The following is a 13,120-nucleotide window of genomic DNA, read 5'->3' on the forward strand; positions in this document are numbered from 1 at the left end:
GAATGCTGTTTAACTATAGGCGTTTTAGATAGTACTTACTATAAGCGTTCCGGATAGTGCTACTCGCTATAGTCTTAGCCTATAGGCCTTCCGGATAGTGCTTAATATAAGTATTTAGTTTCGGATTAGACTTAGACTTAATTTATACATTCCGGATAAGACTTTCTATAAGCGTTTTAGATTAGACTTAGTATACGCGTTCCGGTTTATATAGGACTAACTATACTAAGCGTTTAAAATAAGGCTTGTCCTACCGACTCCTACGCGTTCCGTATAGTACTACTCGCTATAGGTGTTCTATAGAGTGCTCGCTATAGGCGTTTTATAAGGTACTCGTAGTAGGCGTTATATAGGGTGTCCGCTAAAAGTAGTTCTAATGCTATTTACTATAGCCTATAGGCGTTTTAGATAGTATTTGCTATAGGCGTTCCGGATAGTGCTACTCGCTATAGATATCTCGGATAGTTACCGCTATAAGCGTTTCGAATAATACTACTCGCTATAAGCGTTTTTAGTAGCATTTACTATAGGCGTTTTAGATATAACTTGCTATAAGTATTCTAAATAGTACTTACTATAGGTATTTTAGAAAGTACTACTTGCTATAGGCGTTCTTAGTAGTACTTACTATTAGCGTTCTATATTAGACTTACTATACGCGTTTCGGATAGTACTTACTATACGCGTTTCGGATAAGACTTAGTATAGGCGATCCGTATTAGAGTTACTATATAGCGCGTTCTAAATAAAACTTAGTATAGGCGTTATAGATAGTAGTACTAACTGTTAGCGCTCCGGATTAGACTTACTATACGCGTTCCGAATAGTACTTAGTATTATAAGCGTTCCAAATTAGAATTCCTATAGTTGTTTTCGATTAAAGTTGCTATAAGCGTTTTAAATTAGACTTACTATACGCCTTGTAGGCAGTACTTGCTATAAGTGTTCCGACTCGGAAAGAACTACTTACTATAGATATTTCGAATAGTACTCGCTATAGGTATTTCGGATAGCAATTACTATTAGCGCATTCCGGCTCGCTATAGGCGTTTTTTAGGGCACTCGTAGTAGGCGTTATATAGGGTACTTGCTATAAATAGTTCGAATACTATTTAGCTATAGGCGTTTTAGATAGTATTTGCTATAAGCGTTCCGGATAGTACTACTCGCTTTAGGCCTTCCGGGTAGTACCTAATATAAGTATTTAGTTTCGGATTACACTTAGACTTATTATATATATTCCGGATAAGACTTTCTATAAGCGTTTTAAATTAGACTTGCTATACGCGTTCCGGCCTATATAGGACTAACTATACTAAGCGTTTAAAATAAGGCTTATCCTACGCGTTCCGGATAGTACTACTCGCTATAGGTATTCTATAGAGTACTCGCTATAGGCGTTTTATAAGGTACTCGTAGTAGGCGTTATATAGGGTACTTAGCGCTCGCTATAAGCAGTTCGAATACCTATAAGCGTTTCGGATTAGACTTGCTATACGCGTCCCGGTTTATATAGAACTAACTATACTAAGCGTTTAAAATAAGGCTTGTCCTACGCGTTCCGGATAGTACTACTCGCTATAGATATCTTAGATAGTTACCGCTACAGGCGTTTCGAATATTACTACTCGCTATAGGCGTTTTTAGTAGTATTTACTATAAGCGTTTCGGATATAACTTGCTATAAGTATTCTAAATAGTACTTACTATAGGTATTTTAGAAAGTACTACTTACTATAAGCGTTCGTAATAGTACTTACTATTACCGTTCCGAATTAGACCTACTATACGCGTTCCGGATAGTACTTACTATACGCGTTCCGGATAAGACTTAGTATAAGCGTTTCGGATTAGAATTACTATATAGCGCGTTCTAAATAAAACTTAGTATAGGCGTTATAGATAGTAGTACTAACTATTAGCGCTCCGGATTAGACTTACTATACGCGTTCCGAATAGTACTTAGTATTATAAGCGTTCTAAATAAGAATCCCTATAAGTGTTTTAGATTAAAATTACTATAGGCGTTTTAGATTAGACTTAGTATCCGCCTTATAGGTAGTACTTACTATACGCCTTATAGGTAGTACTTACTATAAGCGTTCTAACTCGGAAAGAACTACTTACTATAGATATTTCGAATAGTACTCGCTATAGGTATTCCGGATAGTAATTACTATAGGCATATTCCGGAAGTAGTTACTATAGATATTTAAGACTATCTTGCTATAAGCGTTCCTAATAGTGCTCGCTATAAGCGTTTCTAAATAGTGCTTTCTAATATCTATAACGCGTTCCGGATTAATATTACTTTTTAGTATTAGCGTTTTAGATATAATTTACTATATGCGTTTTAGATTAGGCCTACTATAGGCGTCTAGATAAGACTTTAGCTACTCGTCGCCTTAGGCTTCTCGTATAGCTCTTCGAGCTATATAAGCCCTAGTGCACTACTAACACTAGAGGTAGTACGTCGAGTACTACCTATCTCGCTAGGGGTAGGACTTCCTCTTCCGACTTGTAATAAGGCACTTATCCTAAGGGCGTTTAAAGTGTTACGGTTACTCGCGATAGATCGTTAGGTAACTTCTTATTACGTACAAGCCGAGGCTTCTTTAGAGAGGCTAATATAAGCGGGAGGCAGAGACAGAATAATTAGTACAAAGGTAATTCTAATTAGTAAGTAGGTAATATAAGTTAAACGCCTCGAGCTATAAGGGCATTCCGGCGTTCCTAAATACAAAGGAGATATCTTGTCTATAGTCGTAAGCGACGTAAGCGACGCTGTCGCTCTCGACCGCTCCTATCGCTCCTAGTAAGATAGAGCGACAGCTTAGCCTACTAGTCTTAGCGTCGCTCTAAGATTATATAAGGACTCTAACTAATTAGATCCGTAATAGGCTTCTCTACTTATTGTAATAGCCCCTTAAGATACCTCTATATTATCTATATAGTAGGCTCTTTTTATATTTTTACTTCGGTTATAGCTATTCGTACCTAGAGACTACCTTTAATATACCTATATCTATTAGATATAAAGAGATAGCTATATCTTCGGCTCTAATAAAGAACGAAAACTAATACTACTACTACTAGTAATAGTATAAGCCTCCGAAGGTAGTATAACCTATAGTAATATAGGTAGCTATACTTAGTAAAATAGGATATTAAACTTGTTATTTAGGCTATAGTAAGTATTAGTAACTAGAGCCCTATAATATAGGCTCGACTAAAGCATAACAGAAATAGTATACTATATAAGGTTAATAATCTATCTACTTTATAGAATAATGCCTCTTTTATAGGCTTAGTACCTAGCTACCTAGTAAGGGTATAGGGCCGGTTACTAGCTAATACTAGATATTCTAAGTTAATATATAGTTCCGTAAATACGCTAAACTACTAAGAAGGGATATAAACCTTTAGAAAACTCTATAGCGTAGATAGTATATTAGTTAAGATATAATAGATATAAGTATTTATACGCTACTTATTAGTATAAGGGTACTAATATTAAAGTCCGAGTCCTAAGCCCGATAGTAGAAAGGTACTACTTATTAAGGAACGCCGTACTAGACTCTCGGAGAGCAAGCCCGAGTATATAGGATATTTTCTTAAAATCTATATAAAGGTATATATACGTTTATCCTTAGCAACTGCTTTTATAACTCAATCCATTCCCAAACCGGAATACCGGGTTAGCAGTATCAAAGGGCACATCCTCCTTGCTATTAGCGACCGCCTGCGTGCTTCTAGGAAGGTCAAATGGCAGCTTTCCTAGAGGCTCAGCTCCATCGACTCCTAGCACCACGTCCAAGAATGCCTCAGGACTACTTCCGAAACTCGCCAGCAGCGCAACAGCAGATTCTGCAATCTCAGGAATAGCTGCTGGACGATCCAAATACATGTCCACGATGGTGGGGACAGCGTCGTAGATGGCCTGTTGACGAGCCTTCTCGGTGGCATTGTCCTCCAGTGAGCCGGCATGGTAGTTGGATTCAAACCCGCCAGGTCGTGGTTCGTATGGCGCTCTGAGTCGCAGCAGTGCAAGATCGGCTTCCTCTGGTGTCTCGACAACCTCCAAGCCACGGCCTTCAAAGTAGGTGGCGTTGATACCTTCGATGTACACCTTGGCGCCATCATGGTTTTGCAGAGGAAGTATGTTGTCCTGGTTCTTAAGCAGCGTGTAAGCGGAACGCTGCGCTTCTTCTCCCCATTTCACAAACGCTGCATTGCCAACGACTTTGACAGCTTCCTCGGGATCTACGAATGGGTTGTCGAAGAGACCAAGCATGAACTTTTCTTTCAGCAGACGCCGCACCGAAACATCAATCCTCCCTTCAGAGATCCTGCCTTCTTGCACAAGCTGTACGATGAGCTCTGGTCTAGTTTCGCCACCAAACTGATCGACACCTGCATCGAGGACCCTTGCGGCCCTTTCGAGCTCACTAAGGTACTCCACACCCCAAGCTCGTGCTGGCATGTCTTGTCCACGGATTGTAGTATCTGTGATAAGACCCCAATCCGAGCAGACAATGCCGTCGAATCCCAATTCTTCGCGAAGTAGATCGGTGATGATGCCTTTGTTGAAGCTGAACCCGACCTCTTCAATCTGGGTGCCATCATGAACAGCGCCAATCGGACGAGAGTAGTAAGGCATCATCTGCCTTGCACCCACGGCGATAGCAGCCTTGAACGGAATGAGATGGTAATCGAAATTGGCGCCGGGATACGTTCTACTCAATGTCAGCTTTACTAAATCAAGGGTGCTGAGTGTATCTCACTGATTCTTGCCATATGTGAAATGACTATCTTCTCCGTTCTCCATCGGACCGCCGCCTGGAAAGTGCTTCGTAATGGTGCTTACAGAGTGTGAACCAAAGTGCTCGCCCTGAAAGCCTTTGATGTATGCGACAACCAGACTGGACGTGAGCTCGGCGTCTTCTCCCATGGTACCGGCAATTCTCGCCCATCTATACTCAGTAGACAGATCAATCTGAGGATGCAAAGCTGTGCGAATGCCAATTGCCAGGTATTCTTGCCTTGCTACCTCTGCGAACTTGTAGACGAGGTCCGGATCTCCAATGGCTGCAAGACCCAGTGACTCTGGCCATTGTGAAAAGGAATTTGCGGATATGCTGCTGCCGATCGCCTCAGTGAAAGCGTGACGAGGATCAGTAGAGAGAGTCACAGGAATGCCGAGCCGAGTGTTCAGAGCTGTCTCCTGAACCAGGTTGTACCACTCTGCAGTCTCCTTGACATCTGTGACCGTGCCACCGAGATTGAAATGTGTCAGATGCCACTCGCTAATGACCTTTTCTGTTCCGTTTCGCGTCTCCGTCTCTGCAGCCAAGGTGCCATTTTCGCCCTGGGATATCTGAGTATGGAAGAGCTGGCCTGCCTTCTCCTCAATTGTCATGCGCGAAAGGAGATCGTCAACTCGAGCGTCGATACATAGCGAAGCATTCTGGTATGGAAAGGTAGCGCTGTTATGGCGCCGGACGATGTTGCTGCGTATCGTTTGAGGGTGGCACGATGCCAAGGTTACAAGAAGCAAAGGAAAAGCACGAGGCCCACCGCAAATGCTGCTGAACCTCATGGCTGAATCTGAAGTCTCGTGGACTATTCTAGCTCAATGGCGGCCGCATTATATACCATACTGCCCACCGGTAGCAAGACCGCGCTTCTGTACTGTTTGCCATACCGTCACACTGTCCTCATGCGCTACTGCAGCGCGAATTGTCTCCCACTGGTCTACTCTTGCCATTTTCCCTGATTGTCATCAAACAAGACGCCGTAAAGGTCCGCAATATACAGTCGGCTATGACTCTTTGCAGTCATTGTGCCGCATCGCCCGCTGGAATGCTTCTTCTGGAGGAAATCTTGCCCGAGAACATGGCCTAACAGAAGTGCCGTATTGCGGCCGTTCAGCTTGGCAGTCTTGGCTGCTGGTCATGAGTACGATCGCTTCGCGTGGTAGCATCGTGACGGTGGGTATGTAGTGCATACAGTGGCTTCGATGATCAAGCGGAGGTCGGTGGCGATTGAAGGTGTTTGCAAGGGGAGAGAGAACTTTCGGGTTCATTCACTCCGAGAGCCGGTGTTGAGCCGGCCTGGGGATCTGGAGAACTTGATGCGGAGTGCATGTCAGTCAACACCCAGCAGACGAGACAACCGACTCAGAGGGCGACTTCACCGTCCTGGGAACATGCATATACCATTCTCCGTGCTCCAAAGTGAAACTACCGTCATCGTCTTCATGGATCCCATACGCATCATACACCTACCTGCCACGTTCCGATTGGGAAAGAATGAAAGCGCAAGTGCAGTTCGCGCGAGCCAGAGATGGGATCATATCTGCGAGAAGAGGTGTCGGAGAATACGTAGAGGCTGTCATCGTCAAACATGGACTCATTCGTGCTACTCGCGCATACCGTTGCATACAACGCGTATGCTTGGTCAGTATGGCGCTGCATGATTTCTTATAATGTCAGTGACCGGTCCTCCAGTACGCTCGACGGGAGGATGGCCGAGCTTAGATATGGCGCGTATTGCACAGCCTGAGCAGCCGGATATGAGAAGCACGTTAACGTTTCCTGTACCTTAACTCTGGCTGAAGGATGGAATCCAAGGAAAGGCGCGCACGTCGATAAGGATTTGATTTGCGAGCGAGATGACGAACAGAATTCACCAATCTCGAGCGAACTGAGCAACCTTCGATGCCTCGCGACATGCCCTCATGACTTTGGAGGTCGAACTTTTCATTCTCCCTGCCGAGGATTCCTTTGGGATGAGGGCGACCACACGCGCCACGACACGATCACCTGGTCCCAAACGGCGCGCCTCAATATTGATACAAATTCCTCTGAGAAAAGGGCTGCAGCATCTCTGGCGGTGTTAGAAGGAATCACGCACGACTGAGACGAGAAATGCGTCGCATGGCCGCTTGATGAGCAAGTGGCTTTGATCCAGCGACATCGGGTCCGCTGGACTGAAATTCGCATGCCGAGCTGCGCACTCTGCAATCCTGCACTGGAGGCTGGCTCGTAAAGAGTGATGCTCGCGCCATGTGAAAGTGTTCGTCCGGATTGTTGTGGTTCAGTCAGGTGATATGCTGGTTAGCTGATACTATTAGCTGACCTGTGCTAAGAGGAAGGACATACAATGGCTATATTAACTGCAGTTTCTGTAGCAGGCTCCTGATCCTTCTTTGTACAGTTATATAGTTGTTAATCCGATAATTAGTTGCATCTCTAGCACGATTTATAACAGGTTATAAGCCCGGCGCATACGCTTACCTGTCTAGTTCAACTATAAAAGAACTGTTTCTAGAGTCTACTAAATAGAGCTAGCTATCTAGACCTATTAGGTACCTAGTTAAGAGCTCTAGTTCGGACTAAAACCTAGTAAGTGTCCCTTATAAGCCCTGCCTAGCACTATACTAAAAGGCAGCTAGGAACGATAGACACTAATTAGACAAAGACAGTAAAGGAGAATTAGGTTCTTAGGAAGGGGATCAACTTTTAAGACTAGAAGCTTATATTCTAGGCGGCCCTTCTAGAAAAGGACCTAGTTAGTATAGTATTCTATAGACTTAACTAGGCTAATAAAATAAAACTACCTCTAAAAAGCATATTTATAGGGGACTTAGCCGATTAGTAGTATAGAGATATATTTAGGGACTAGAAAAAGAAAGATATCTAAGCCCTAGGTATACTTATTACTAGACTCGACCCTACTCTTAGACTAGACTTCGGTAATATACCTAAGTTAGCTAAGGACATATACGACTATATTAAGGCTCTATATAAGCCTATTGTAACCGTAGATATATTTAATACTATCAAACTTATTAGGCATATTAGGATGCCCCTTACTAATCCGAACACCTAGTAGTACTACGAATCTTTTTAGTAGTAGTTTAATAGATTCTAAACATCGATAGAACAATTTGCTAGCTTAGTTATAATAACAGAAGCGCCTGTAAAGTTATTAGACATTAAGATGCCTAATATGCTTGTTAGGATGCTGTTCATTTAGGGCCTTTCTAGTTACGAATAGCTTAGATCCTAGAAGTATAACAATAAGCCTAAAGCTAAGGACTTCTCCCTTAAAGCAATAATAACGTCCCTAAGGAGAGAAAAGCCTCCTAAACAGTTATCTAGCAGCTTAAAGCTTGTTAGAGGGGCTATTAGCAATAATAACGACTAGTGCACTTAGTGCAAGTATAAACATACTAACGCTAAGTGCTACAAGCAACACCCTAATATAGTACTACCTAGTTAGGGAAAGAAAGACAAGAGCAAAGACAAAGACAAAGATAAAGGCAAGAAGGGTAAAGGTAAGGGAAAGGGCAAATCTAGTAGTGCTATTAACAATAATAAAGATGAATCTAACTCCTCCTCTAACTCGGAAGATAAGGGAGACTATTAGCTAGACGGCCTTAGTAGGGGCCTAATTAGGGGAGCTATTGCAAAGCCGGGACTAGCTATAGCAAGCTCTAAGAACCTAATAGCTAACACAAAAGTTTAGGATACAGGTACATTACTACACATTATAGGGAACAAGAGCTAGTTCAGCGATCTTAAGCACCTAACTAAGCCTATTTAGTTCTCCTAAGTAGTAGGAAAATCAAGTATATTACGATTAGGAACTGTTAATATCTTCCTAACCTATAAAGGAAAGAAAACCCCAATTACTCTAATAGACGTCCTCTACTCCCCGAACTTAGATTGCAACCTAATCTTAGTAGAGCGTCTTTAGAAGAAATGTAGCATTTACTTAGATAGACCTTTAGGCACTTTAATACTTAAAGGCAAGCTAATTAGAAAGGTTAAGGAAGTATAAGGAGTACTTACCCTTAAAGATGCTAGAGTCAAAATGCTAGGCTTAGCTTTAAAACCAAACTTAGAATCGAGTTAGAAAGGGCAGCTATTAGCCCTAGCTATCGCTAGACTACGAGCGGACACATTAAGATAGCATTAGAGACTTAGCTACGTCGGCAACAAGATCCTAACAGCTACTAAGGAAGCTATTCTAGGCCTAGAAGAAGTTGATATATCTAAACTCGAGCACTATAAGACCTGCAAGCTCTCGAGAGCTTAAAGAGTTATATTAAGAGAATACAGAACTAGACTAGAAAAAGCCCTTAACGAAGTCTATATTAACCTTATTAGCGTACAACTATTTAATCTGTTTAGAAACAGGTACATTATAATCCTAACTAATGCTAAAACTAGGCTTAGGTAGGGTCTATTACTTCGAAACAAAGACAAGGTAACAAGTAGTAACAAGCTAACTAACTAGATAACTAGAATTAAGAGGCAATATAACAAAATCCCTAAGATTATCTTTAGTAATAGCGGGGGAGAGTTTACTAACAACGATCTAGTACATTTTGTAGAGGAAGTTAGTATTAGATAGGATATATCTACACTATATACACCGGAGCAGAATAGCATTATAGAGTCGTTAAACAAGACGATTCTGCTTAAAGCAAGAGCAATAATAATTAACTCTAGCCTACTAATATACTGCTAGTACTTTGCAGTAATGCATTCGATTTACCTAACTAATAGACTAGTAAACTTAAGAACTAAGGAAGTTCTACTTAAGGCTTTCGAATTAGACTTGAATATCGGCAGTACAGACATTAACCTGTCTAAGACGAGACGATTTGGCTATAAGGCATTCAAATACCTCGAATCCGGAGTTGAACGACTTAACTCCTAGAAATTTGCACTAAGAGCTTTCGTTTACTAGTTTATTAGATTCTAAGAAAATTCGTTAACAAACTATCTGCTTTAGAACCCGCACTAGAAGGATAGCGTATAGCAGCATAACATTAGATTCTCTCTATACGTTACCTTTAACGAGGACTTTGTCTATAAAGACAATTTTACTAAGCTTCTAAGTACCCTTTAAGCTTAGGGGGAGTATTTGAGACTAGCTGTCCCTTAGGAGACTATTTAGGTACTTAAAACCTAGTCTAACCTTTTATTTAAGTTAGGAATCCTAGCACCATTCCCTAGTAATAACCAAACACCTTAGCACTCTTTAGAACCTTAGGGGGAGCTATTTAGAGGTAGCATCCCTTAGCCTTAGTAGGCTTATAATTAGGAAGATTAGGAAGACTCCCTTATAGCTTAGGGGGAGCAAGGTACACTTAAGCAAGGAACACTACCTTAGCTAATACCTACAGCTAATAAGCTAATACTCTAAAATCACTAACTAGAACTACTAGCTGCCTAGCAGGAAGCTGCTCCTAAGAAAAATTAGTACACTTAAGAAACAGATACTGCTAAACTAGAAGACACCCTAATCACTCCCTTCTAAGTCCCTAAGACTACTAGCAAGAGAAAGAGGGCTCCTAACCTACCTTAGCTAAACCCTCCTTAAGCCGAAGTACGACTTAGGTCTAGCAGAGCCGTAGCTAAGTATAACTATAGCAAGATTACTAAGATTACTATAGCTGCTGCTACAAAAGATGCTTAGAAGCTAGCTAACCTAACAACCCTAGCTAAAGCCCTAAAAAGGCCTAACTAGGATAAATAGAGAAAAGCCGTTACAAAAGAGATAAGGTCTCTTGAAAAGTCTAGTACAATCGAGTAGATTCTAGCCGAATCCCTGCTAAAAGGCAGAACACCTCTAATAGGAAAATGGGTTTTTAAGATCAAATACCTACTAGACGGCTCTATTAACAAATACAAGGCAAGATAGACAGCTAGAGGCTTTATATAGAAGCAAGGTCTTAACTATATCAACACCTATACTCCTATACTAAGAGCAGCTACTACTAGACTTGTCCTTAGGCTTTTAGTAAACAAAAACTAGAAGCGAAGACAGGTTAATATCGAGACTGCTTTCTTAAATCCCCCTCTAGACAAAGAGATTTTTATTAGACCCCTAGAAGGCGCGTACCTGTTTAAGAAGCACCCTCTAAAGTGGATTATCCGTATTAGAAAAGGATTGTATAGCCTTAAGTAGGCTGCTAATCTCTAGCACTATAATGCTTTAGACACTCTTCGTTAACTTAGCCTAAGCAGGATAAAGAGTAACTATTGCCTATAGCAAGGTAATAGTATTCTTGTCCTCCTTTGTGTAGATAACTTCTAAATCTTTAGAACCTCTAAGGCAAAGATCGATACTCTAATTAAAGGTCTTCGTAAGAAGTATATAATTAAGATTGTTACGTCTAACCTGTTTCTAGGCCTTTATCTATAGGAAGATAAGGAGGGAAACCTTACTATCTCCTAGACATACTATACTAAAGAGAAGCTTTAGAAGTATAGCTTAGACTAGTATAAGCTAATGAAGTATCCACTTAAGAAGCTTTACGAGCCTCTTATAACCCCCTATAACCGTTAGGACTACTAGCTATTTAATACTATAATTAGTGAAATGCAGTTTCTAGCTAACTAGACTAGACTAGACATTAGCTACGCCGTCAACTACCTTGCTAGGTTCCTTTAGAATCCCGGACCTAAGCATATTATAGCTGCTAAACATCTCTAGAGGTATATTGCTAGTACAGTTGATAAAGGACTTGTCTTTAGAAAGAAGAAAACTTTAGAATTTTAGGCATACTCTAACGTAGACTTTGCTAGTAACCCTTTATTATTAAGATCAACATTAGGCGCCCTTATACTTCTTAACAACACTCCAATTATATAGAGATTACAGCTCTAGAAGGAAGTCGTACTCTCTAGCACTAAAGCAGAGTATATTACTCTAATAGAAGCATATAGAGAAATCTGCTAGCTCCGAAATTTGATAACTAAGCTTTAACTACTTACTAGTAAAGGACGGAAACTAATACCACTACTACCACTTATAGCAATAGTATAGGCTACCGAGGGTAACATAACCTATAGCAATATAGGCAGCTATGTTTAGCAAGATAGGATAACGAGACTGTCGCTTAGGCTAATAACTAGAGCCCTATAATATAGGCATTGTAGAAGTGTGATATAAACAATGTGCTATACGAGGTTAATAATCTATCTACTCTATAGAAGGAGGCCTCTTATATAGGCTTAAAACTAGCCTATAGGTGTAGGGCCGGTTACTAGCTAATATCCCTCCCTTTCTTCGTGTCTAACTAGACACGTTTTACATTATGCGCGCTTAAAACAAATATGTATGTATCCTTAGCGCTCTTAGCTAAGGCTATTCTTAGAACTCCGCAATAATACCCCCGGGGTAGCATTAATCCTAGATACTATAATTATACAAAAACAACTTCCTAAGTAACACTATATAGACTTACTATTGCTTTAACGCGCCGTAATCCTTACTAGCAATAACCTTATCTGCTAGTCGGTTCTCTAGATCTCCTCCGCATACGTTAAAGCTGTTAGTACCGAAGTACTATCCCTCGTAGAAAGCTTAATTAATAAGGAGGTTAGTAGCCTTTTCCTTCGTAGCATTCTCCTAATCGTATAGATATTCCTTAAGTCCCTCGTTATTAAGCTAGAGGATCTATTCAACTTCGTTCTAAACAACGTAACTTAACTAAGGAATCCTACTAACTAGGGCGTCGGAGATATAACTAAGGCCTTCGACTAAGATAGCGGTAGGGAAGGGGAACGGTACGAAGGTGTTCGAACCTAGAAGGGCGGTTAGATTGCGGTACGCCTTAGCAACCTTAGCGACGGTTAAGTTGTCGTAACCCTTAATCTTAGTGCTATCGATAACGCGAGAATAGCCTAGGTTAATTAACATACGGTTACTCTCGGTCTTTAGATTACTATATAGTAGGTATAGTATCTAAATAGAGACCTCGCACTCCTTTAGAGGGTTAAGGATCTACTCCGCCTTGCGCCCCTTACTATTAGGCTAACTATCGAATATATAGTCGAGGTCGTCGTCGGTAAGGTGCTTATTAGTAAGCTTGCCGATCTTGCTTAGTAGGACTAGGCTACGAGCCTTAAGCTTCTCAACCTAGTTCGTAAAGACCTCGGGCTAATATATGCCTTCGACAATAGTAGAGTAGCTAGTCTTATCCTTAGATATAAGGCAGACCTTAATACGTAGGTAACTAGCACCCTCGCTAGCTGCGAGCTTAACTATATCTTATCCGAGACGAGTAGACTCCTTAGAAGGACAGTTTTCGTAAGTA

At 41.1% G+C, this 13,120-nt stretch overlaps 2 protein-coding genes across 2 annotated transcripts; one reads left to right on the forward strand and one right to left on the reverse strand.

Annotated features, from left to right (window-relative positions):
- Positions 1-3,649: 3,649 nt before the first annotated feature.
- Positions 3,650-5,599, reverse strand: MYCFIDRAFT_47523 (glycoside hydrolase family 3 protein; the record flags this gene model as incomplete). Its single annotated transcript, XM_007921804.1, has 2 exons — positions 3,650-4,736; positions 4,785-5,599. 2 exons carry the CDS (start codon positions 5,597-5,599, stop codon positions 3,650-3,652), a joined length of 1,902 nt encoding a protein of 633 aa, XP_007919995.1.
- Positions 5,600-5,823: 224 nt separating this feature from the next.
- MYCFIDRAFT_169006 (uncharacterized protein) lies at positions 5,824-7,139 on the forward strand (the record flags this gene model as incomplete). The annotated part of the gene is made up of 10 exons (XM_007922498.1): positions 5,824-5,836; positions 5,878-6,001; positions 6,029-6,037; positions 6,067-6,140; positions 6,166-6,435; positions 6,464-6,508; positions 6,566-6,894; positions 6,928-6,981; positions 7,011-7,069; positions 7,103-7,139. 10 exons carry the CDS (start codon positions 5,824-5,826, stop codon positions 7,137-7,139), a joined length of 1,014 nt encoding a protein of 337 aa, XP_007920689.1.
- Between the last annotated feature and the right edge of the window lie 5,981 nt (positions 7,140-13,120).

This window comes from Pseudocercospora fijiensis (genome assembly GCF_000340215.1).
Source record: "Pseudocercospora fijiensis CIRAD86 unplaced genomic scaffold MYCFIscaffold_1, whole genome shotgun sequence".
NCBI lineage: Eukaryota > Fungi > Ascomycota > Dothideomycetes > Mycosphaerellales > Mycosphaerellaceae > Pseudocercospora > Pseudocercospora fijiensis.